The 24,507-nt window shown below is 38.4% G+C and overlaps 1 protein-coding gene across 7 annotated transcripts in view; it reads right to left on the minus strand.

The window, feature by feature from the left end:
• The window catches only part of RABGAP1L (RAB GTPase activating protein 1 like), a 516,407-nt gene that overhangs the window by 69,482 nt on the left and 422,418 nt on the right, over nt 1-24,507 (minus strand). Inside the window, exon 1 of one of the 7 annotated variants that reach the window (XM_080648357.1) lies at nt 1,687-2,013. The exons of 5 other annotated variants lie outside the window; for them this stretch is intronic. In XM_080648357.1, coding sequence (XP_080504483.1) covers nt 1,687-1,797 — 111 coding nt within the window. In that variant the 5' untranslated portion in view covers nt 1,798-2,013. Of the gene's footprint in view, nt 1-1,686; nt 2,033-24,507 lie in introns of those variants that run through there. One more of the 7 variants, XM_080648359.1, reaches the window with a different exon arrangement.

The raw sequence follows: 24,507 nt of genomic DNA on the forward strand, positions 1-24,507 counted from the left end.
CGCTCCGCGCGCCTGCCTCTGGAGTCCCCCAGTACCCTCAGCCCCCCAGCTGCCCAGGGCCGGCCTGAAGCACAGGCAAGCCTCAGATGTCAGCTGCCCAGCCACTCAGGGCCGGCCCAAGGCACAGGCAAGCCTCGGATGGCAGATGCCCAGCCGCCCAAGGCTCAAGTAACCAGGGCTGGCTGAGGCTTGCGCTGCTGGCAGTGGCAGCAGCAGAGGTGTGATGGAGCATCGCCTTCCCCTGATCCCCAGGTCACCTCCCACCTCTGAGGGCTCCCGGACTGTGAGAGGGGCCAGTCTGTGAGAGGGGGCAGGCCGGGCTGAGGGACCCCCCCCCCTCCAGTGCATGAATTTTCATGCACCCGGCCTCTAGTATAATTATAAAAGTAGATTATGTATCTTAAGTAGGAAAAGAATGCAAAGTAGGCCAGATGTTTCTAACAATGAACACTTTCAGAAGTATATCATGGTTTTGTAGTTGTTTTGCTATTACTTTTGGCCAGCTGATTCTTTTAAAACACATCTATAAGATAGCTATGAAAGTGAAAAGTATAGAGAATCCCCAGGTACTCATCTTCCAGTTTCAACAATTATCAACAGTTACCTAGTTTTATCCACATTTTTAACATAATCATATAATTATTGCACCAAAAAAAACCCAAATGATTTTCTTAATATCTCTAAATAGCTAATTAGTGGTCAAATTTTCCCCAGTTACCTTATAGATGTTTATTATAATTCAAATCAGCATCTAAACAAGGACAGTAACTGCATAACCCTTAAGTCTTTTAAAACCAATCTATGAGTGTCCCACTTAATTTTTCATTGCAATTTATTGCTTGAAGAAATTGCCATATTATATGTTTAATGCTCATATGCCTTAAAATAGGAAGTCAGTATTTCAAACTAGTAAGATAACTGTTATGATATACTATACTCTTTCATTCTGTTGCTTGTGAAGAGTACTATTAAAAAAATGAATAAGAAGTTATGACAACAATAGTAAGGAAAGCTTGTTTAAAAGGTACTGAATCTCTGATATCTTAAACTCAGTAGCCATTATAAGAATGGTATCTACAGAGAAGAAACAACAAACATTTATTTGCAAGAACTTCATTTTTCTATTCTGCCAGGATAGGCACACTATTAAGACACTTGGACAACGGTAAAAATAACAAAATATTAAGTTCAATCTAAGGTTATACTAGACGTCATTTTCATAATAGTTCTTAGTCATACTGTAAAGATTCTGCAAGTTATTTGATTTTTAAATACCAGTTCAATTCTCAGTGTCAATGTTATGGCTCATGGTAAAAATGTTCCACTTCAAAAAGACTGAATTATTTGTGTGCAAATGAAGTTAGCTCTAATAATCGTATGTATTCATAGAAGGCAAATATATGTGGGACAAAGTGACAACATCAACCTCACAGAGTATAAAAGCATTAATTAATCTAAGTTTTACTCCTCAGACACTTGAAATGTACTGCTAAGGTATAACAGTGCTTAGTTATGTAAATAAATCTTTGAAAACCTGTAGCCCTTGCTGTGGCCTGTAACACAAAGCCAAGAGCAATACTTTAATTTTAATCCCCAGGAAGCTATGCCCCAATTGCTGTAGAAGTACAACTATCATATCAGAAAAGAAAAAGCCAGCCCCAGAGCCGTGTGCGAGGCACCACCTACCATAGACCGGGGCTTGCTGATGGCCACCAGACTAGTGAGGAAGTCTTCATCGTGCAACTGGCTGAAAACGTGGGCGTCATAGGCTACCATAATGGAGATTTCTTCCATCATCTTGCCAGCTGACTTTCCACGCAGCAGCTGCTGCTCAACTCCAGACCACGCTGTCCAAGGAAAAATCCTACGGCAGCTCAGTGCCAATGCACACACCCACCTGAGTTGCAGGGGGTGGTGTCAAAAGCCCAGAAGGAATAAAAGGGGGAAAAACAGCAGCTGCTCTCACAGGCTTGTCTAGCAATTCACCCCCAGCAGAAAACCAAGGGAGGTCTCTTATCTACGGAGGAAGTATACGCGGTAAACACCTTCTGCATTCTTAATGCAGACGCAGAAAAATTCACTTTTCGGAAATCTTCTTTAAACTTCAAAAAAAGAGAAATTAAGGTGTTTCCTAACTGAAAATATCCTAAAGGAAAAAAGTTTTTTAATGGATTTATATTATGTTCTTGGTAATTAGAACTTTTAAAAAGTTTATCTTCTTCAGTGTTATTTATGTCAAGATTCTTCTTCTTGGAGGATAAGTGGATTTTCTTCCTGCTTATTTCTTCACACTTATAGGAAATAAATAGATGGTGACCTTTAGTGTTTCAGAATGTCTAGCATTCTTGGTGTAGTTAATTATCTCCCTAAGTATGAAAAAAAAAGAGAGATCCTTTTTCCCCTCTGAGTATTCTGTTAAAAAAAAAAAAAAGTACCAAAACATAAAAATGAAACAGGGAATGCAATAGCAATTAATAATCATATTCCTTTCTACCATAATAACAACACAAACATTTGAAACAGAATTCTTGATTTGGAGAACTCAGTTTTCTGTTGTTATTCAGAAAGCAGCACAAGGGTCTTATTTCTAAACTGACTGCTTTTCTCCCACCAGAAAAAGTTCTCTTCATCTTTTATGTTTAAGCTCAGAGCTTTCTCTTAATTATCCAAATCAGCAGATAGCCAGAACCGTTGGTGCCTCCGCCAAAGTGTTTAAGTACAGCTGGGCAACTGTAAATGAACCTCAATGTGCCCAGAAGAAAATCCAAAAGCTGCCTGTGACTATCATCACAAGGCTGCCTAAATTACCAGGAAGTATAATGTATGCTAATTTCATGGAAAAAGCATTAAGTAAATAAAGGGGGAGGACAAAGCTCCTTCAAATTTTTCCAATATTTATAATTAAGCTATTATCGTCTCTGCTGTTTATAGATTATGACACTGCAATGCAATGAGAAACATTATTTGCTAGATTTAGAAATCAATTTGGCAATGCTTTTCTACAATCAAATACAAACACTGGTTGCAATTTTTTGTCCTAATTACTGATAGCAGTGTTATGTTGTTTAAGTTTATTTGCTTTTCAGAAAACAAAACATAGAATGAAATTTATAGTATCTATTTTCCCCAGTTTTCCTGAAGTATCTTCACCTAGATTAGCATGTACCGTGTTCCATTTAAATACGATTAGGAGAGTTTTGCAACTGCTATAGCATTCGAGATTAAATACACACCAATGAAAGGGGCGGGGGGGGGAGCAACTTATTGCTAGGAAACAGAAGCAAGTCTAACAGGCTTATTTAAACAGAAAATGCAATACTTTACATAAATCCTCAAGATTAAAACAACTTCCAACTGCGTTTGACGCTAGTTGGAACCGGTAAAGCATTTTTACTTCCTATTTTTTCCTACAATGCAGCTTTGTCTTTTAAGCATTATTTTCGTTAAAAATCTTTCCAGCACATTTATCTTAACGCTGACTAACCAGGTAAAAATTAAATGATAGTCAGGAGACAAGATGTTCTAAGGCATCCCGGCAGCTCATACCTTTCGAATTCCTTTTTATCTTTTCAGAAGCACGTTAAAATATTCTGCAAATCTCTTCGTGCATCAGAAGATTTCCCATTATCTTGCAGACCATTTTCCAGATGGGAAAGCAATCAATCCCTCTTGCTCTCCTACTTTTCTTTGCTACAGTGACTCAGTGCTTCCACACTGGTCTCAGTGCTTCCACACTGGTATCTGAATAAGGTGCACTGACAAAGACACCTGTTGTCGAAGGTAAAGAAACTACTTCCCACAATGCCCTACTCCCTGCTGGCAACCGCCCAGGGGCAAACAAGAATTATAACCTCACCTAAGCAGTTGTCAATGTGCCCTGGAGAGCGCATTAGTGTAACAGTAGGTGATCCTGCTTAAGAAGAGCACTCATAATCCAAGAAAAAAAAGGGGCCAGGAAAACAGTATCAAATAGCCTAGGTATGGTGTATTAAGCGTAAGACATTGAGGGAATCAGGGCTATAAGAGGGCAAAATATTTTTAAAAACATAATCAAAGGTTGTAAAGATAGTTTTTAAATTACATAAACAAACAGAAACTAACAACTACAAATATTTCAGTCCTTTTAGAATTTCACAAGGTTTTTAGGTAAATAATTAGGCATTTTTCAAAAGGAGATTTTTTTTAATTATCCACAGGACTAGATTAAGAGCATTTCATTCCTTAATCCCAGAGGTCCTCCATCACAGCCACAGTGCACACATTTTCTAGAGCAAGGACTCCTTAAGATTGCTTTGCATCCTTTATTGTCCCACCATACTTCACTTTCAGAATATGCAAAGGAAATTCAAATGCTTCCTTTCTTAGGCAATGAAATGTATATTGTGGTCCCCACAAAAAGCATAGCTTCTGAAAACTGATGATTTTAAAAACTGTCTTTGTACTGCCTGTTTTCCTTTCCTAAAAACATTTCTGCAGCCTCAGAAATACCAGCTACAACCCCCTCCCAAACTTCAGTGGTCTTCATATAGTCATGTTTACACACAGTCCCGAGCTCCCTGGCAAGACACTTTTACTTTTTTGCCTTTCCCGGGAGAACTTTGGCTCACTGATCTCCCCTGTTGTTTCTGTAGTCATCTACTTCACACCAAGTGACTCCACTAAAAAGGGCTGGGGGGGGGGGGGAGGCGGGGAGGGGTAGTAATTATCTGAGATCCAGGGTGCAGTGCCCACAACACCATTTGCTGCTAAAATTTACCTGGAGAGGATTGTATATCAAAGGGGCAGCAGACAAACACTGGCATCAGTGCTAACCAATATATGGTCCCCAGTTCAAGCAAGAGCTAGGCTCGCTGTCTGTCCCAGGGCAACCTCCCTAGGTTTCAGTTTCCCCGTGGTCATGCAAATGAGAGGGATCCAAGAGATTAGAGGTTTTCACCTGCTCAGAAAGAGTCAAGAGCAATGTGCCCAATTTCCCTCCACTAAATAGGCTTCTTAGGCAATTTGAAGGTGGAAATACCTTTTCAGTCTCTATCAGAATAAAATCAAAGGGTAACATTAATCCAAGATGTTAAAAGAGACTCCCCAGAGATGCCATAATATGTCTCAACAAATGCAATCTTCTGATAATACTCTTTTCTTTATAAAAGAGGACTCAATTGAAGTTGTTACACTTTTTATTAGTTAATCTTTACAGTCTTTCTATTCAGAGGCCAAACCAGCTATAAAATAATTCTCAAAAGCCTCTGGATCTCATTAAGTTAAAATTTTAATGAAGGAAATCTCTAGTGATTTTTAAGTGCTGTTTTAAGATTTTCCCATGGAAAGAGTTTACTCAGGTAGCTGATTTTGTTCCAATCATTTTTCTATAATTATTTTTAACAGAACCATACCTGGGTCATACTGGATGAGTATGAGTCTGATAAACCACCTCTGGCCTTCAGAGAAAACCTATTTATCCTCAAGTGTCAGATTTGGAAACAAGAAAAACATGAATAAGATGTGCATATTTTTCTATATTTAGTCTCCCCAAATGCGGCAAAGCAAAGCAGTTTCAAAGTAGTATTTTGTTATCCACCAGTCAAAGCAGCAAATACATTAAAAAACAACAAAAACGCAAATTAAAAAATTATCTCACCTCGCAAGAGTGGCTGTAAAGGACCTTTTCCCATGCCTCAGGTTCTATTTGTTGAACATTCAGATCAAAACAACCATAAAATCAGGATGGGAAGGAAAAGAAGACAAAGCTGCCACGACAGAAATATAGTCTAGAAGGCAGAAAAGTCTTCTGAGTCCCCCACAGGGACAGGTGGAGCCCTGTAGAGACTGCTCATTCTTCCCGAGTGGCCCTTGTCTAATTGAGGCAGGACAGTAAGAAGCCAGGAAAATTCCTTGGCAAGTGGAATGGGGAAACTGAGACAGATGGCTGATTCAAACTGGCCTCATCCAACACCCTGACTCACCTGCCTCCTTTTCTCTTATACTACCATTCCCTTAAGCATTAAGCCTCAGGACAATGAGGTTGTGATCAATATCGAGTAACTTTAGGGGTCTGTTAACCACAGAGACAGAGATTTGGTCAACTAGAGATAACATTTATGCTTCAGTTGTGTTTCAGCTCAGGCCCAGAAAAGCAGCAAAACCAGATGAAGCTATGCCATGCCTGGCTTCAGGACCAGATGCAACGACCAATGACTCCCTACCCTAGCACCAATTAATCCTGACCTGATATGCTCATTTTGATGAGTCAGCATATTAAAGGGCACACCTGGAAACCAGATGAATACTCCATTGAGATCCTCCCCTGAGACAGCCACTAAAATTTCTGCCTTTAGAAAACAGATTAAAAACCCTTAAGACTAAGGACCAAGTATATGCGTGCTCTCTATCTAGAACAGCGGTTGCCAACCTTTCGAAGCTCTTGGACCACCAGTGGTCTGTGGACCACCGGTTGGTGACCACTGCTCTGGAGCACACCCCAACGCCCCAGTCTTCTTTCTTCAGGTGTGTATCTTTGCTTTCTTTCTCCTACGCTCTAAGGGAATACAAGAAACTCACAACCAGGGGAGCAATGGACAGCAGCTACACATCCTGGGCTACCCCCTAAACCTGCTTGCAATGGCTCATCTTTGCCTCCCTAGATTGTTTCCTGAGTCAACACAGCCCAACTGGCTCACTTCTTCTGCCTCTGTGACTTTCTTTCTAAAAGGCCAAGACAGCTCTCTGAGCAGCCCACTTGAATCTTTTCTTTGAGTATACTTTTGTTTTGCATACTAAATAATCTTGTGCTAGAGTTCTTGGCTCTGAATTCTTTGCTGAACTCAAGAACCGAGAGCCAACATCATCACGCATTACCATCTTTACACATCTTCCTAACTATTTCAATATAAACAGTCATGAAGTATAAATGACTCAGTATTAAGAGATCATGGACAAAATGTTCATGGTATCAACAGAGAGATAAAGAACAATAAGAAAAACAAAACTCTGCAAGTACCTTGTTAATCACAGAAAACCAATTATTTCAAGTAGGTTTCTATTTACACTTAGAAGTGCACATTATAAAACCCGAAGATAAAATAAAATGAGAATAAGAAACCATAGAAGTAAGTATCAATAGAAGAAAGCTTTTCAGAATATTTTGAATTTCAGAATAGTCCAATAACACACACTGAGTTTGTACAAAGGGGGAAAAAAGGCAACAGTAAAAGATAAGTGAAATCTTAGTTCTCTTTAAAATCATGAAAAGGTAAGTAAAGAAAACCATTATTCTGATGTCAAATTCCAGCCATTCAGCTCATTATCTTTTCTATCTTTCCTAGCAATTGCTAGGCAAATTCAAAACCTCAGAAAAAAACAAATTCCTAAAAAAAAAAAAAAAAATTCCCTGAGGTTAAACTAAGAAAAACCAGTGGAACATAAATACTAACAGTTATACTAGGTATCTTACTTCCTCATTTGCATGTCACTACAAAGAATGAGGGTGAGGTAGATTCCAGACCCTGAAAGAGTAACTGCAACTCTTTCACAGTTCAACTTTTACCTCATTTGTAACTCTAAATCCATCATCAACTGTTAAAAACAAGACAATTGGGCCCAAAATGGAGGCACTTACAGTAAGCCCCACCCCCATGTCACCAGAGACTTCATTAAAGACTCATCCCTCCCAGAAATGGAAATTAAACTAGTCAATCAGGAATCACCTGATCAGCACTAGTTAGGTCATCTTCCTAACAGACCTCTAAGGAAAGTGACTTTGGCAATAGCCAATCTGCTTTTTTTGCCTAGTATATCCTCCTTGTCCTGCTCCCTTCTATCTGCCAGGCTGGATGCTGTCCGATTCATGAAACCTTCAATAAAGCCAATAAGATCTTTAAAATTCACTCAGTTAAATTTTGTTTTTAAACACAACACATCTGCTTAAACTTTACCTAATTAAACATAAGGGTTTCAAGGGCTGCTACATACTCACTGATATTTGCTATCACCCAAAATGAGGATGGTTTTCAACACATCTAAAAATACAAAGTAATGTCTCATTGTGAACACAATAAACAGCTGAATTGTAATTTCAAATAACTACCTAATTTCTAAAGCATTCAATCATTAAAAAAAAAAAGTTTTAGTAACAACCAAATCAAACCATGTAGATGATATTTTAGAATCATTTTTTTCACAAGATCAGAAGGCAGGTTTAGGGAACAGCAAAACAATGTGAACTAGTTTTCATTCAAGCGTTCATGTATCTCAAGTTCTCTCTGCAGGGCTGGTAAGTCCAGCTGGAACACTTCCCTTTGCAGTGGGCCCTCAGGTCCCTGCAGCAGGTCGTAAATGGCAGCTTGCAGTGGTGGACTCAGCGAAAATCCTGCAGTTAAAACTTGATGAGTTTCATGGTATGTGAATTATATCTCAATTAAAAAAACAGAATTTACTATGAATGCCTTTTATGTACATAAGGGGTACCTTTGTAATATTTGTAATATAGTAACATAATGACTAATATATACTAAAAATTCTTTTATAATGACAATAATCTTTAGTAAGCATTCACTATCCTAGACATAGAATCTCATTTAATCATCACAAGTCAATGAGCTAGGTACTATAATTATCCATTTTATGCACGTGGTAACTAAAGTGTGGAGGAGCTTAGTGATTTGATTCAATTCTTACAGCTAGAAATGGAGTTGATAGAATTAAAAAACAGGTATGTCTGGCTCCAAAGCACATACCCCCCTTCACTGATGGATGAGAAAGGAAGTAAGCAAACATATACTGAGAATCAGCACATGCCAGACACCACAGTTTCTGAAATACTGGTTTCTCCTCCACATACACACAGCTCACACAATACAATACACCACGTCTGCCAAGGAATGCAATAAGCAGTGATCGGGGGACTGTAACAGAATGAAGACTCTGCAGACAGAAAAGTCTTCATGGAAAAGATGGATTGGGTTTAAACAGGCCAAGTGAAATACATTTTTTTTAAATCATCAGTTTTTGCAGATGACATGATTCTTTTTTTTTAAATATACTTTTATTGATTTCAGAAAGGAAGGGAGAGGGGGAGAGAGAGAGAAATATCAATGATGAGAGAGAATCATTGATCGGCAGCCTCTTGCACGCCCCCCACCAGGGATTGAGCCCGCAACCTGGGCACGTGCCCTTGCCCAGAATTGAACCTGGGACCATTCAGTCCACAGGCTGGTGCTCTATCCACTGAGTGAAACCAGCTAGGGCTGAAATAATTTTTTATAGGGAAAACTAACTTGGGCTGGCCAAAGTGATGAACTGATGCTGGGTACAGTAAGGAGATAAGGTTTCAAAGGAAGATTTGAGCAGGTTTCAAATAACAGGTCAGCAAATTTGGAATATACTGTCTGTAGGCCAAGGGCAGTCATTAAAGTCTACAACGCCTCTACCTTTCTAGCCACCATCTATGTCATTAGAGGAAGGACACATGGTATAACCGTCAACACAGGGGCTCCAGGGTTCAGAATAACCTGGTTTCATACCTGACTCTGCCACATACCAGCTGTGTGACGTGAGCAAATTACTTAAACTGTCTCACCCTTGGTTTTCTCATTCATAAAATGAGGAAATAAAAGCGTTTTTGATTTTATTTTATTTTTTTTTTTTTTTTTTTTTTTTCAAATTTTTATTAAGGTATTATATGTGTACATATCTTATCATTGCCCCCGACCCCCACCCCACTCCCATATATGCCCTCACCCCCCAATGTTTTGCATCCGTTGGTTACTCTTATATACATGCATATAAGTCCTTCAGTTGATCTCTTATTTCCCCCACCTCTCCCTAACCTTACCACTGTAATTTGACAGTCTGTTTGATGCTTTACTGCCTCTGTAACTATCTTTTTGTTCATCAGTTTATAATGTTTTTCATTATCCCCAAATGAGTGGGATCATGTGGTATTTTTCTTTCATTGACTGGCTTATTTCACTTAGCATAATGTTCTCTAATTCCATCCAAGTGCCTTCAAATGGTAGTAATTCCTTCTTTTTTACGGCAGCATAGTATTCCATTGTGTAGATGTACCATAGTTTTCTGATCCAGTCATCTGCTGATGGGCATTTAGGCTGTTTCCAAATCTTAGCTATTGTAAATTGTGCTGCTATGAACATAGGGGTGCATATATCCTTTCTGGTTGGTGTTTCTGGTTTCTTAGGATATATTCCTAGGAGTGGGATTACTGGGTCAAATGGGAGTTCCATTTTCAGTTTTTTGAGGAAACTCCATACTGTTCTCCACAGTGGCTGCACCAGTCTGCATTCCCACCAGCAGTGCACGAGGGTTCCTTTTTCTCCGCATCCTCGCCAACACTTGTCGTTTGTTGATTTGTTGATGATAGCCATTCTGACAGGTGTGAGATGGTATCGCATTGTTGTTTTGATTTGCATCTCTCGGATAATTAGTGACTTTGAGCATGTTTTCATGTGTCTCTTGGCCTTCCTTCTGTCTTCTTTCGAAAAGCTTCTATTTAGGTCCGTTGCCCATTTTTTTATTGGATCATTTATCTTCCTTTTATTAAGTTGTATAAGCTGCCTGTAGATGTTGGAAATTAAACCTTTATCAGTGATACCATTTGCAAATATGTTCTCCCATACAGTGGGGTTTCTTGTTGTTTTGTGGATGGTTTCTTTTGCTGTGCAAAAGCTTTTTATTTTGATGTAGTCCCATTTGTTTATTTTCTGTTTGGCTTCCATTACCCTAGGGGCAGTATCACTGAAAAAGTTCTTTTGGCATATGTCTGAGATTTTGCTGCCTGTGGATTCCTCTAGTATTTTTATGGTTTCCCGTCTTATATTTAAGTCCTGTACCCATTTTGAGTTTATTTTTGTGTATGGTGTAAGTTGGTGATCTAGTTTCATTTTTTTGCATGTATCTGTCCAATTTTCCCAACACCATTTATTAAAGAGACTGTCTTGACTCCATTGTATGCTCATGCCTCCTTTGTCAAATATTAAATGCGCATATTGGTTTGGGTCGATATCTGGATTCTCTATTCTGTTCCATTGATCTATATGTCTGTTCTTGTGCCAGTACCAGGCTGTTTTGAGGACAGTGGCTTTGTAATACAGCTTGAAATCTGGTATTGAGATCCCTCCTACTTTATTCTTCTTTCTCAGGATTGCTGTGGCTATTCGGGGTCTTTTTTTATTCCAGATGAATTTTTGGAGAGTTCTTTCTAGGTCTGTGAAATACGCCGTTGGTATTTTAATGGGGAGTGCATTGAATCTATAGATTGCTTTGGGTAGTATGGACATTTTAATGATGTTGATTCTACCAATCCATGAACATGGTATGTTCTTCCATCTGTTTACATCTTCCTCTATCTCTTTTTTCAGTGTCCTGTAGTTTTCCGCATATAGGTCTTTTACCTCCTTGGTTAGGTTTATTCCTAAGTATCTTAATTTTTTTGGTGCGATGGAAAATGGGATTGCTTTTTTAGTCTCTCTTTCTGTAAGTTCATTGTTGGTGTATAGAAATGCCATAGATTTCTTGGTGTTAATTTTGTATCCTGCTACATTGCCGAATTCATTTATTAAGTCTGTTAGTTTTTTGATGGAGTCTTTCGGGTTTTTTATGTACAATATCATGTCATCTGCAAATAAGGACAGCTTTACTTCTTCTTTTCCAATTTGGATGCCTTTTATTTCTTCTTCTTGTCTAATTGCAGTGGCTAATACTTCCAGTACTATGTCAAACAGGAGTGGTGAGAGTGGGCATCCCTGTCTTGTTCCTGTTCTTAGGGGAAATGGTTTTAGTTTTTGCCCATTGAGTATGATGTTAGCTGTGGGTTTATCATATATAGCTTTTATGATGTTGAGGTATGATCCTTCTATTCCCACCTTGTTGAGAGTTTTTATCAAGAAAGGGTGTTGGATTTTGTCAAATGCTTTTTCTGCATCAATTGATATGACTATGTGATTTTTATCTCTCAATTTGTTTATGTGATGTATCACATTTATTGATTTGCGGATATTGAACCATCCTTGCATTCCTGGGATAAATCCTACTTGGTCATGGTGTATGATCTTTCTGATGTACTGCTGGATCCTATTTGCTAGAATTTTATTGAGGATTTTGGCATCTACATTCATGAGGGATATTGGCCTGTAATTCTCCTTCATTGTGTTGTCTTTATCTGGTTTTTGTATTAGGGTGATGCTGGCTTCATAGAAGGAGCTGGGAAGTGTTCCTTCCTCTTGAATTTTTTGGAATAGTCTGAGGAGGATAGGTTTTAGTTCTTCCTTGAATGTTTGGTAGAACTCTCCTGTGAAGCCGTCTGGCCCCGGGCTTTTGTTTGCCGGAAGCTCTTTGATGACTGCTTCAATTTCTTCCATAGTTACTGGCATGTTGAGCTGTTTAGATTCTTCCTGATTGAGTTTTGGAAGGTTATATTTTTCTAGGAATATGTCCATTTCCTCCAGGTTGTCCAGTTTGTTGGAATAGAGTTGTTCGTAGTATTTTTTAACAATCCTTTGTATTTCGGCGGGATCTGTTGTTATTTCACCTCTTTCATTTCTGATCTTGTTTATTTGGGTCCTCTCCCTTTGCTTCTTGGTGAGCCTGGCTAGAGGTTCATCAATCTTGTTTATCCTTTCAAAGAACCAGCTCTTGGTTTTGTTGATCTTTTGTATTGTTTCTTTGGTCTCTATGTCGTTTATCTGTGCTCTGATCTTTATTATTTCCTTCCTTCTGCTTACACTGGGCTTTTCTTGTTGCTCTTTTTCTAACTCTTTGAGTTGTTGGGTTAGGTAATTTATTACCCCTGTTTCTTGTTTTTTGCAGTAGGCTTGTAGAGCTATGAACTTCCCTCTCAAGACTGCTTTTGCTGTGTCCCATAGATTTTGGATTGTAGTGTTTTCATTGTCATTTGTTGTCATGATGTTTTTTATTTCTTCTTTGATCTCTCTGGTAACCCAGTCATGGTTTAGTAGCATGCTGTTTAGTCTCCATGTGTTTGATTTCTTTGGGTTGTTTTTATTGTAGTTGATTTCCAGTTTTATGCCACTGTGGTCTGAGAAGATGCTTGATATGATTTCTATCTTCTTGAATTTGAAGAGACTTTGCCTATGTCCCAACATATGGTCTATCTTTGAAAATGACCCATGTGCGCTTGAGAAGAATGTATATTCTGTGGCTTTGGGGTGAAATGTTCTGAAGATGTCAATTAATTCCATCTGGTCTAGTGAGTCATTTAGGATTGATGTTTCTTTGCTGATGTTTTGTTTAGAGGATTTGTCCAATGGTGATAGTGGGGTATTAAAGTCTCCTACTATGATTGTATTGCTGTCAATGTCTCCCTTAATATCCTCCAGGAGTTTTTTTATGTATTTGGGTGCTCCTGTATTGGGTGCATATATGTTTACCAGAGTTATTTCTTCTTGTTGGATTGCTCCCTTTAGTATTATGAAATGGCCTTCCTTATCTCTTGTTATGTCCTTCAGTTTGAGATCTAATTTGTCAGAAATAAGTATTGCTACCCCAGCTTTTTTTTCAGTTCCATTTGCCTGGAAAACCTTTTTCCATCCCTTCACCCTCAGTCTGTGTGCGTCTTTTTTTCTGAGGTGGGTTTCTTGTAGACAGCAGATATATGGGTCGTGTTTTCTTATCCAATCTGTTACCCTATGTCTTTTGATTGGGGCATTTAATCCATTTACATTTAAAGTTATTATTGATAGGTACTTATTTGTCGCCATTCCTATTCTTTACCCCTGTGTTCCTTCTTCGCTTCCTGTTTCTTTCTTTCTTTTTTTTTTTTTTTTTTTTACAGTAGACCCTTTAGCATTTCTTGCATTGCTGGTTTGGTGGTAATAAATTCCCTTAGTCCTTTTTTGTCTGTGAAGCTCCTGATTTCACCTTCAATTTTGATTGACAGCCTTGCTGGGTACAGTATTCTTGGATTCAGCCCCTTCCTTTGCATGACTTTGTATATTTCATTCCATTCCCTTCTGGCCTGATGAGTTTCTGTTGAGAAATCAGTTGCTAGTCTGATGGGGGTTCCTTTGTATGTAACTTTCTGTCTCTCTCTTGCTGCTTTTAAGATTCTTACTTTGTCGTTGGTGTTTGCCAATTTAATTATAATGTGCCTTGGCGTCGGTCTTTTGGGGTTCATTTTGCTTGGGACTCTGTGAGCTTCTTGGATTTGTGTGGGTTTTTTCTTCCCTATATCTGGGAAATTTTCTGTCATTATTTCTTCAAAGAGGTTTTCTATTCCTTGCTCAGCTTCCTTTCCTTCTGGAACCCCTATTATGCGGATGTTGTTTTGTTTCGTGTTGTCCCAAAGTTCCCTTAGACTCTCCTCCTGCCTTTTAATTTTTTTTTCTAGAAGTTGCTTTTCTTGGGTATTTTTTTCCATCTTGTCTTCTAGCTCACTGATGCGGTCTTCTGCTTCTTCTAGTCTACTCTTGATGCTTTCTATTGAGTTCTTTACAGCAGCGATGTCATTTTTCATTTCTTCTTGGTTCTTCTTCATTTCCTCTTGGTTCTTGCTCATATTGTCGAATTTGTCTTCCATTCTTTTCAGCCACCTTATGACCATTTCTCTGAATTCTTTTTCTGGAAGGTTGCTTGCCTCCATTTCGTTTACTTCCTTTTCTGGTGATGCCTGCTTTTCTTTCATATGCGGGCTGCTTCTTTGTCTCCCCATGGTCTCTCTTCTCTGGGTGTCTGGTTATGTAGTTCTCTCTCTCCTGGGTTGATTTAAAGGCACAAAATACAGCACTACCAGGTACAACTCACAAGGCACTGAACAGAAATGTATTCACGATATTAATAACCTCCAATAAAGGTGACCACCAGAGAAAGGCAAATTAGGTGATAGGAGAGAAAGAAGAAGAGGAAAAAAGAAAGAAAGAAAGAAAAAAAGAAAAAAGGAGTGTGAAAATGAAATTGGGAAAAGGGAAAGTAAAGAGAAAAAAAAAAGTAAGAGAGACAAGAAAGTGACTAAGAGAGAAAGGGGAACAGACTATATATATTGGGGATAAAACTCCAATAGAACAATCACTAATCCCAGCAAATGCCAGCAACAAGTGCCTGGGGATTAATACAAACTACAACACCAACTAATATGGATTGAGGCAAGGGAAAGCTGAAGCACAAAACAAACAAAAAAATAAACAAAAGAAGAATAAGCAAAACAATCTCACAAAAACAGCATAAAAATTGGATATAATCTACATTCAAGCAAACAACAACAAAAGGACAGAGAGAAGGACAAGTTTATGGATAGCTCAGACAGCGAAGGGAGAGGTGTATGTGGACTTGGAGCAGGGGATTAGAGATTAGATATGTAAGTAGGGTGAAATTTTAACAAGGGGTAAACAGAAAGAATAGGGAAAATCTAAAGCAGTAAAAGGGTAAGACAAACAGGACACTGAAAAGGGGGAGGTTAGGAAGAGAGTGATGGCCTAAAGGTAGAGTTGAGATAGAGTAAAACGATGCTAAAGGAAAGATAAAAAATAGAATGTAGAACCCTAATCCCAAAATAAAATGAAGAGAAAATAAAATGACACTTTAAAAAAAAAAAAAAGATAAAATAGCAGTAGTAATAATACGGATTGAAAATAAAAATGTAATCATTAAAAAGGTAAAATCAAGTGATGAAAAAAGAAAAAAAAGTTTCTTGATTAAAGGATGCAAAAAATGAAAATAAAAAAAAAATAAAAAAATAAAAAAATAAAAGGTAAAAATAAAATGTGAAGTAGTGAAGGTCATTCACTTCCTCTGTTTTTCTGTTTGGCACGCCTGTTTCTCAGTCCAGACAGTATTGCAGTTCCCTGCGATCCACTGCTCTTCGGTGTTGTAAGCCAGTCCTGATTTTAAGCAGGCGGTGTGTCTTAATTTCTCGTATTCCTTTATTTTTGATTACGCAAGAGTCAATTTGTGATTCAGCCCCTGGGTGGCAGTGTTTCTGGATTGACTTCCGGGTCTATCTATGGCCTCTCTAGGCAGTGTTAGAGCCTTCTTTCCCTGTGGCACTGCCACCGGCCTGTGGGCGTGGTCTGCCTCAGAGCTGACTCTCTGATGGTCACTCCCCGCTCTGATCCCCAGGTTCCAGAAAAACAACTTTCCCCTGCAGTCTCCCAGGGTGTCCCCAACTGGGTGATCCTATGTATTGGGCTTAGTAATCAGAAGCAAGGATTTGAAGAGGAAAAAGCCCAAGTGTGCGAACTCCAGGACTGCGAGTAAACCCAGGCACAAAGGGAGCGCACGGGCTGCGCGTAAGTCTGGACAGCCTGAAATTCTTAGGGTGTCCCTGCACTTCAGATCAAAATGGGTTGCTTTTTAGAGTGCCCTTCTCTTAGCAGCTCTGAGGACCCCTTTCCACAATCACAGATCACGCCAGCCCCTACAGCCACGGATTTTTCTAGGCACAGACTTCCCTGGTCCTCCAGCTCCCGCAAAACGCGCGTTCCTCTCTCCCGCCGGGACCAGAGACCTCACCTTATCCCAGGCGAAATCTGACCTTTCCGTGGTGGAGTGTAGAGCTCCTCTGAACCCGTGTGCTTGCGCCAGTTGGGGAGCGTTGTTCTGGGGCTCGCAGCTGTTCCTGGGGTGCCGCAGTTGTGGATTCTCAGGCTTCAGATAAGCTCCACTTTCCGGATCAAGATGGCGCAGACTCCGCGTCCAAGCCCGCAGCTCCGGGAGGGGACCCAGCCGCAGTTGGTGCTGCCAGGTCAGGGGAACCCCGTTCAGCAGTCCCCCACCTCCTTCTGGAATTCAGCTGTCTCCCAACCAGCCAACAAACACTCCTTGTGCGTCCCTCAGCTGTTCTTTCTTTCTGCTCAGGGACAAGGCTCGGAACACGTCTGTCTATTCCGCCGCCATTCACGTTTTTGATTTTATGAGGAATAATAAGATAATGCATATAAAAGTCCTCAGTAAGCTGCCTGGTTCTAGAAAGTGTTTGATTAATGTTAGCTGCTGTTATTATCAATATTAATGAAAATGATGTCTGGAGGGGCAGGATCATCAAAAACTGAAGGGAAGATGGAACGGCTGCCTTTAGAAATGAGACGGGGTGTTCTTGGTGTGCAAGAACACAGTCAATGCCTCTATTCCCTATTGCCTGGTTCAATTCATACACATCCAGGAGGGTGGAATAAAATGTATCACAACTCCAAACCTCTACCAGTGTTCTCTGAGCAATGAAATCTTTCTAGGTCTGGTTTCATTTGGGAGCAATTTGGTAATTTACATGAGGCCTTCTATCAAAAATAATTGAGACAGGTTAGAGGAGGTGAAAGGGTGGCAATGTGGGTGTATGGCTGGGGGTGAGGGGATCTCCTTTGGTTTAGCTGCCCTCTCCAGTCTCCTGACTACAATGCAAACAGTTTAATCAATGACCTCTTATTAAATTGAGCCACTGTGACAAGAACAGGGAACAAAGAGAGCATTTGTTGTATAACGATATTCATCTGTTGTAACCTGATCAACAAAACACGGTTACTCTGGGCTATCATATGAAATACATAGTCCTGCTTTATAATTGTATTATAATAAAATTTTCCACTTTTCATTTGTATCTTAAGAGTCAAAAAAACTATCCCATGCAATGGTTAACAGTAGCAGCTTATCTGGAAGCTTAGACCTGACCAGTAAAACTAATCTGCTGCAGTTCAAAGATAGCTGAGTTTAATTAGGGGTGAAAAGGAAGGAGGGCAGAAATAACACATATTTCACATCTATTGTGCTGGGTGGAGCTTTAACTACATTATATCTTTTGGTTTTGACAACACTTTGAAGCTGGTCTTATCATCCCCATTTTACAACCCAGAAAACCAATGCCCTAAGAGTTTCAGTAATTTAAGGTCAGAGCCATGATTAAAACTGAAAGGTGTGATTACAGAGGTTCTGGGTTTTTCCCCACCTACAACAGGTTCATTATAAGATGAATGAAAGAGAGAAGAGAGTAAATTGAATTTGGAAATCCTGAAATAAAAGCTTTTAAATTTCTAAAGCTGAACTCTGTATTTCTCTTATTATATTACTTCAATATTATATCCTCGTATATTGAAAATATGAACTAAAAACTCATACTGCATCTAACAGTATTATTAACAAGGCATTTGCAAACAAAGAAAAAGAAAAGACTGAAGGTGAAGTGCAATGCACATATTAACAGTCTGCTACAACGGAAAGTATCTTGTGGACTGAGGAGGCAGCATTCCTCGAATTATCTGTCAGGGTGGCTTCCATGATGTTAAAAACTGACTTTTTGTTTGCTTTAAGAGCAATAGTAAATTGCTTAATTGGCTAATAGTCAAATAATAAAAAGGTTTTAATTTTTTTTTAACAGTGGTCCTAGTAGCAGTGGTGGCAATGCTCAGAGCATTCTAGTTTCATTCATTTCAATGCAAGTTTACTTTTTATGTTCAGTTTAAAATATCATCCCCCAAAGTGGTCATTTCAGGTTTAAAAATGGTCATAAAGTCTCATCACAGAGACTAACTCTCAAATATCATGAAGATCAGAAAAATAGCTAAGATCCTTACGCTTTAATTACTCTTCAAATTAAGCATGAACTTTTAAAAAATATTTTTTAAAATATATTTTTATTGGTTTCAGAGCAGAAGGGAGAAGGAGAGAGAGACAGAAACACCAATGATGAGAGAAAATCATTGATCAGCTGCCTCATGCATGCCCCCTCCTGGGGATTGAGCCCACAACCCAGACGTGTGCCCTTGACCGGAATCTAAACTGGGACCCTTCAGTCCGCAGGCCAACACTCTATCCACTGAGCCAAACCAACTTGGGCAAGCATGAACTTAAAGAGATAATATTAGTGCCTAATGTGTTTAGTTTCAGTCGCAAATTCTAATATGATGACCATCTTTAGACTTAAGGGCATACATATTCTGTAATACATTTTTTTAATTTAAAATGTCCATTTGGGATCTAAGAAAACCTTCAAATGTTTAGGTGAAAAAGGCTTGCTTACCAGTTAACCAAAGATGCATCAAGAATGAAAGGTAGCTCTGGCCAGTGTGGCTCAGTTGTTTGAGTGACAGCCCATGCACCAAGAGGTTGCTGGTTCTATTCCCAGGCAGGTCACGTGCCTGGGATGCAGACTCGATCCCCAGTAAGGAGTGAGCAGGAGGCAGCAAATGGATTTCATTGATGGTTCTCTCTCTCTTTCTCTCCCTTCCTCTCTCTCGAAAAATCAATAAAAACATATATATTTTTAAAAAAGAACGAAGAGCAAAATAAGCAGCTATCTTCAATTTCTAAAATTGCTAGCTATTCATTCTTTATTGTCTTAATGATCCTGTATTACAATCTTCAATATAGTTCTTAAATATAAATTTTAAATGTTCAAAACTGCTATGCAACTATTGTTTTACATTCAAGTTAGCATGCAATGTAATATGAGATTATGATTTGCAAGACTAAAATGACCAACATTTACCTATTATTAAAATGGAAGTATAGGAACTTATTCTCTACACTTAGGCTGGTCTAATAATTAAATTGACATAAAACAGGTTAAAATGAGAAAAACAAATTTAATTATGTACGTACAGGGGCCCAAAGATACGAGATTGAAGGGCAAGTTGGGCAGTTGAGGCTTATATGCCATCCTGAGTGAAGAAATGGGATAACAGACCAGGGAGAAGGGTAATTCACAGGATGGTAAGAAAAGAGCAGATGGTTAGGCAATTAGATGTTTGTCCTCTCATACACACAGATCATTCAGACAAAATGTACTTTCTGGTGATGGCTGTCTTTCTGGGGCAGGCCCCGTCTCTAAATTCCTTTAGGTAGTTAAAGAAGAAATATTTCTTGAATCTGCTGGATCTTGATTGCTTTCAGCTCAAATTGTCCACATACCAAAGTGGTATGTTTTGGGAAGGTTTGTTTGAACCCTTTCAGTGGTAAGACAAAAAGTTGAGAGTAGGGTAATGTTTATATATATTAGCAAATATGTATAAATAGATAGTAAAACTGAATAAAGATACATATTAAATATTAATAAAAAATTGTGGATAATTTAATATTTGTGAATAACAATTTCTTTTGCTTCTCCTAATGGCCAAGTAGTTCTTTGATACTTCACTACTTACCCCAAAATAGAAGCATATGAAGAAAATAGGTCTGAGATAGGGTTAATAATGAAGCTTTGAAAGTCATAGTAGGAAGACTGAAACCTCTGACAAGTGAGCACGCCAGGACTAAGTGACAGCACATGGCAGCTGGGCAGAACCACTTCCCACCCCAAAGCCCTTACTTAGCTCAGATACTCCTCTCATATACTTCTGGGTGAATAACCAAAAAATAAAGTCTTTATAGGTATGTTTCAACCTTTGCCATTTAATCTCCAAGTATTTCCCTCTCCTAAAACTTTAATCTTTTCCTCTAAAGAAAATAGCTTCGTGGCATTAAAAACACAATACTGTAGAATCTTGTATTCATGAATTAGAAAACATTTCTTTACCCAGCATATGTCATTGGTAGGGTATTCTGTTGGAAACAAATAACTAAAGCAAATGATGAATACAGAGCAATGTTAGTACGAGAGTGATGGGAGAAAAGAGGCATTCACATTAAATATACTGTTTTTTTTGTTTTGTTTTTGTTACAAACAACACATATATGAATATTATTAATGCAGAAATTAGAATAAATTCCAAGTGAAACAACTCCCCCCCTGTCCCCCAATCACCACACTGTTGTCCATGTCCATGAGGTCTCTCTTTTTTTCTTTTAATGGTCAATAAAGAAACATACATTTAAAATAAATAAGTCCTTCAAGCCTTTACTGGATATGGGCTTATTAGTTATTTTGGTGGTTGCTAAGCAACGTTCTCTTCTGTAGGCCTTAAGCACATGAAATTAGAAGGTTTTCAGAAAAAGATAAATTGAATGTAAAATTAGGGAATGGCATTTAAAAAGCAAAAAGGGAAAAGCATTAACTTGCTAATCAGGCTGACAGAGAGATTTAGTGACTTGCAACAGTGGTTAAACATTTTGTTTTCCACCAGCACCAAATGGGGTGGTCCTTTCATACACTAATATTGTAATAGTGATCATTATATTCGCCTCTACAGTCAACAGCCTATTTTGAATATTGCAAATTAAATCAGATCAGAATACTCCAATTACTGCTACTAACAGTGATCTCTATGGATCGCTTTCTCTAATAGTTATTTTCCTCAAATCCCAAGTTTCAGGGTATGTCCCAACCCTGGTTTGTATTTAATATGTGTGTGTGTGTGTGTGTGTATAAATATATATATATATATATATATATATTTACTTAATGTAACATGAAATAAGTAAAGCCACAGCTTCATGATGCTGCTTAAACTACTACATCCCTAAAAAGTTTGTTCTTTGATACAACATTGTGGAATAATTCTTCTTACAGGCATCACTTATATATCAACTCAATGAGTAAAAAGGAGTGCTATTTAATCTATTAGGTATAATTATGGAAACTTTTTTTAAAAGGAAAAAGGCAGATAACTGAAAGGAAAATTACTGTAGAATTTCAACTGTTGTGGAAGAAAAGACAGGAAGTCGAATACAGTTCTATCATTTTGAGGATTCAGGGAAAATTCTCCACCCAACCCTGTATTTCTCCTCTTCCTCATTTTTAATATCATGTTGCTAGTTGTGCAAATGGTGTAGGGTTGCAAGTGCCAACCCCTTATACACACAGTCTGTTCATCCCTGAGTTTTCTTGAAGTCCACAATGAGCAAAGCTTAATGCAGAGGCGAGTGAGGGTCAGCTTTAATAAACGGTCAATGAAAAGAACCTAGAAGTGCGAGGAATATCTTATCTTCATGAAGGAGAAGAAAAATGCATGTGTCTGGGTTGTAACTATTCCTTGTGTCGGTTCTGCAACCAAAATACTGTGAGCTTCTTATTTTAAAACAACAGCACTGGACTTAATGATTGGTTCAATTTTGGCTTAGCAGTCATTGACTGCACTTTGAAGCATTATGTGAGAATTATTATCTATGAAAGAATCACTCAATCTTTAAACCTGCTCAGGTCAGACACATATCAGCTAGTAGGAACTTTTAGTGCTTCCTCTGTTTTCCCACAGTAATAACAGTGCCTCAGACCAAACTCAAGAATCCATTGTGAAAATCTAATTGTCTGAAGAGGGGCAAAACGCTAAGAACAAGCAAGGAGTTTGTAATGATATGTGTGGTTAAAATGTGAGTTTTAATGGCCTTCATTTTGTTTTCAAGACCTACCAGAATTAAATATGAGTAGACACTCCAAATTCTAGAACTCTTATATTGAGTCACAAATACAAAAGTTTCTCAACTTGGCACCATAACTTTTGGGAAGAGTAATTGTATTGTTGTAGGGAGCTGTCCTATGCCCCTTAAGATGTTTTGTACCATACTGGCCTCTGCACACTAGATACCAGTAGTACCCATCCCCCATGGTTGTGACAACCCCAAAATTTCTAGACATTGCCAAATGTACCCTGGGACAAAACTGCCCTGAGTTGAGAACCATAGATATATAGTATATTAAAATTATGGGGAGGTGTTTTTTTTAATCTGAAATTGACCTGTAACCATTAGACTTTTAAAAACAATTTCTAGGTTTTCAGACCCTGCTGATGTTGCCGCAGGCCCTATGGAAATTATCAATAAATGAGTCACTGATTAACATCTGTGAACTTATTTTTACTTTGACAAGATCTTTGCTTCATAGATTACAACCAGAATATTTAAATATTCTTTTCATTTTTTAGCTTTATTGATGTGTAACTGACAAAAATTGCATATATTTAAGGGCCCTAATGAAAGCAAGAGCTTTTCTAACCTTTGGCCTCTGTATAGGACACAGTCATCCCATCTTCCACAGAGTGCAGGAAACTCTCAAATCTAAGTAGGGTGGAAACAAGCTTCCTCCAGCACCTTTTAGATGGAGAAGTTGCAGGCTTGCATGGGGCCATCGGAGTGGTCCATGGTTCAGACTTACTATAGACTCCCAAAATAGAAATGGATTGTCTCTAATACTAAAACATATGACCTAAACTCAATGGTAATTTGACAGCCCACACTTAATGAAAAATCAGGCTTTCCTCAAAATGTGATTTTAGGTAATTTATTTTCTTTATTGAGAATATCAGACTTTCAAGAGGGTTGGGATAGGAGAGAAAGAGAGAACACTGAAAAAGGCATTTTTAAAGAAGCATTTACATTGAGTATTACAGTCAGAATTCTTAATAGGCAAGAAGTTTTATTTCAAATTCACTGGTGGAATCTATAAATATATCACTCATTTCCTGGTTGCTTAGGCCATTAAGGGTCTAATCTATTTCCTGAGCTGAAACTAGCTAATGGAAAAATATTTAGAATAGTAATCATCTAGAGAGATGGGCACTTGGCAGCTATTCACCCAAAACATATTCTTGGTCATAATTCCCTTCTGTAATTTACATGGTTTCTACAGGAATAATCTACTTTTTTTTTTACAATGAAAGGCCTTTGCTAATAAAACATGGTAAGGTTACCCTTTCTCTACCCCTAATGTTTTATGAAAAACTGAATTTACTTCCTACCTTCCCTCAAGAGGAGTCATAAGGTCCAGCATGACAAATAGACTGATAAATAAATAATTAGAAAACAATGTAAGAGTATGTCTAACTGGCTAATCCACTGGCCAAAGATTTAGATGGAAATGTTCTGGTTTCAACAGGCCCTACTAGAGATATGCACATATTCTGACATATTTTCTATCTCTCCCAAGTGTTTACCATGAGAAACCCTGTGACATCTATTATTGGATGTCTAAAGGGAGAAAAGATATTTCTCAGTGTTGATTTGATGACTATTTTAATACACAGTGTGTAAATTTAATTATACATGATTGTTAAACTAGGCAAGGAAGAGAGAGGTGATCAAGGTCTTCATCAACTCTGCTTTGCAAGGAGGGTGCTATTAGCAGGTGAGAATAAATAGCTGCAGAAGTAAAATCTTTGAAATGAATTAGTGGGCCAAATGGAAGGAAAGGGAGAGTAATCTTACATAGAGAATAGGAAGCAATTAATTCTTCAACTCTTCTCATGCCTCAAGCATATCAAATCCCCTCACTCCCTGTACAAACCTCCTAACATCCTAATCTACACAAATTGCCTCGTCACATATGACAGCAAATGTATACAGAAGAAAGATGAGAAAAGAAAGGAATGAGAATGAAATTAGGTCCTTGGTGTCATCTTGAAAGAAAATTAACATCTTTTAACATGATGCTGGCTGCTGAAATAGTAAATCGCAGAATATTGGTGATTTAAAATAACAGCTTATTTTTGTTCATGGGAAGTTCGGCTGGCAAGAGGGTGGGGTTGGGGGTTTCATTTAGAACTCTCACTGATGGAGATTCTATCATCTTCAACATGTGGTTCCTAAGTCAATTTGTATGCCAATATCCAAATGGCACAAGAGATAGAGCACATGGAAGCAATATGGGAACTTAAAAAAAACAACACAGCCAGACTAAAGGAAGAA

This window comes from Plecotus auritus (genome assembly GCF_963455305.1).
Source record: "Plecotus auritus genome assembly, chromosome: 12".
NCBI lineage: Eukaryota > Metazoa > Chordata > Mammalia > Chiroptera > Vespertilionidae > Plecotus > Plecotus auritus.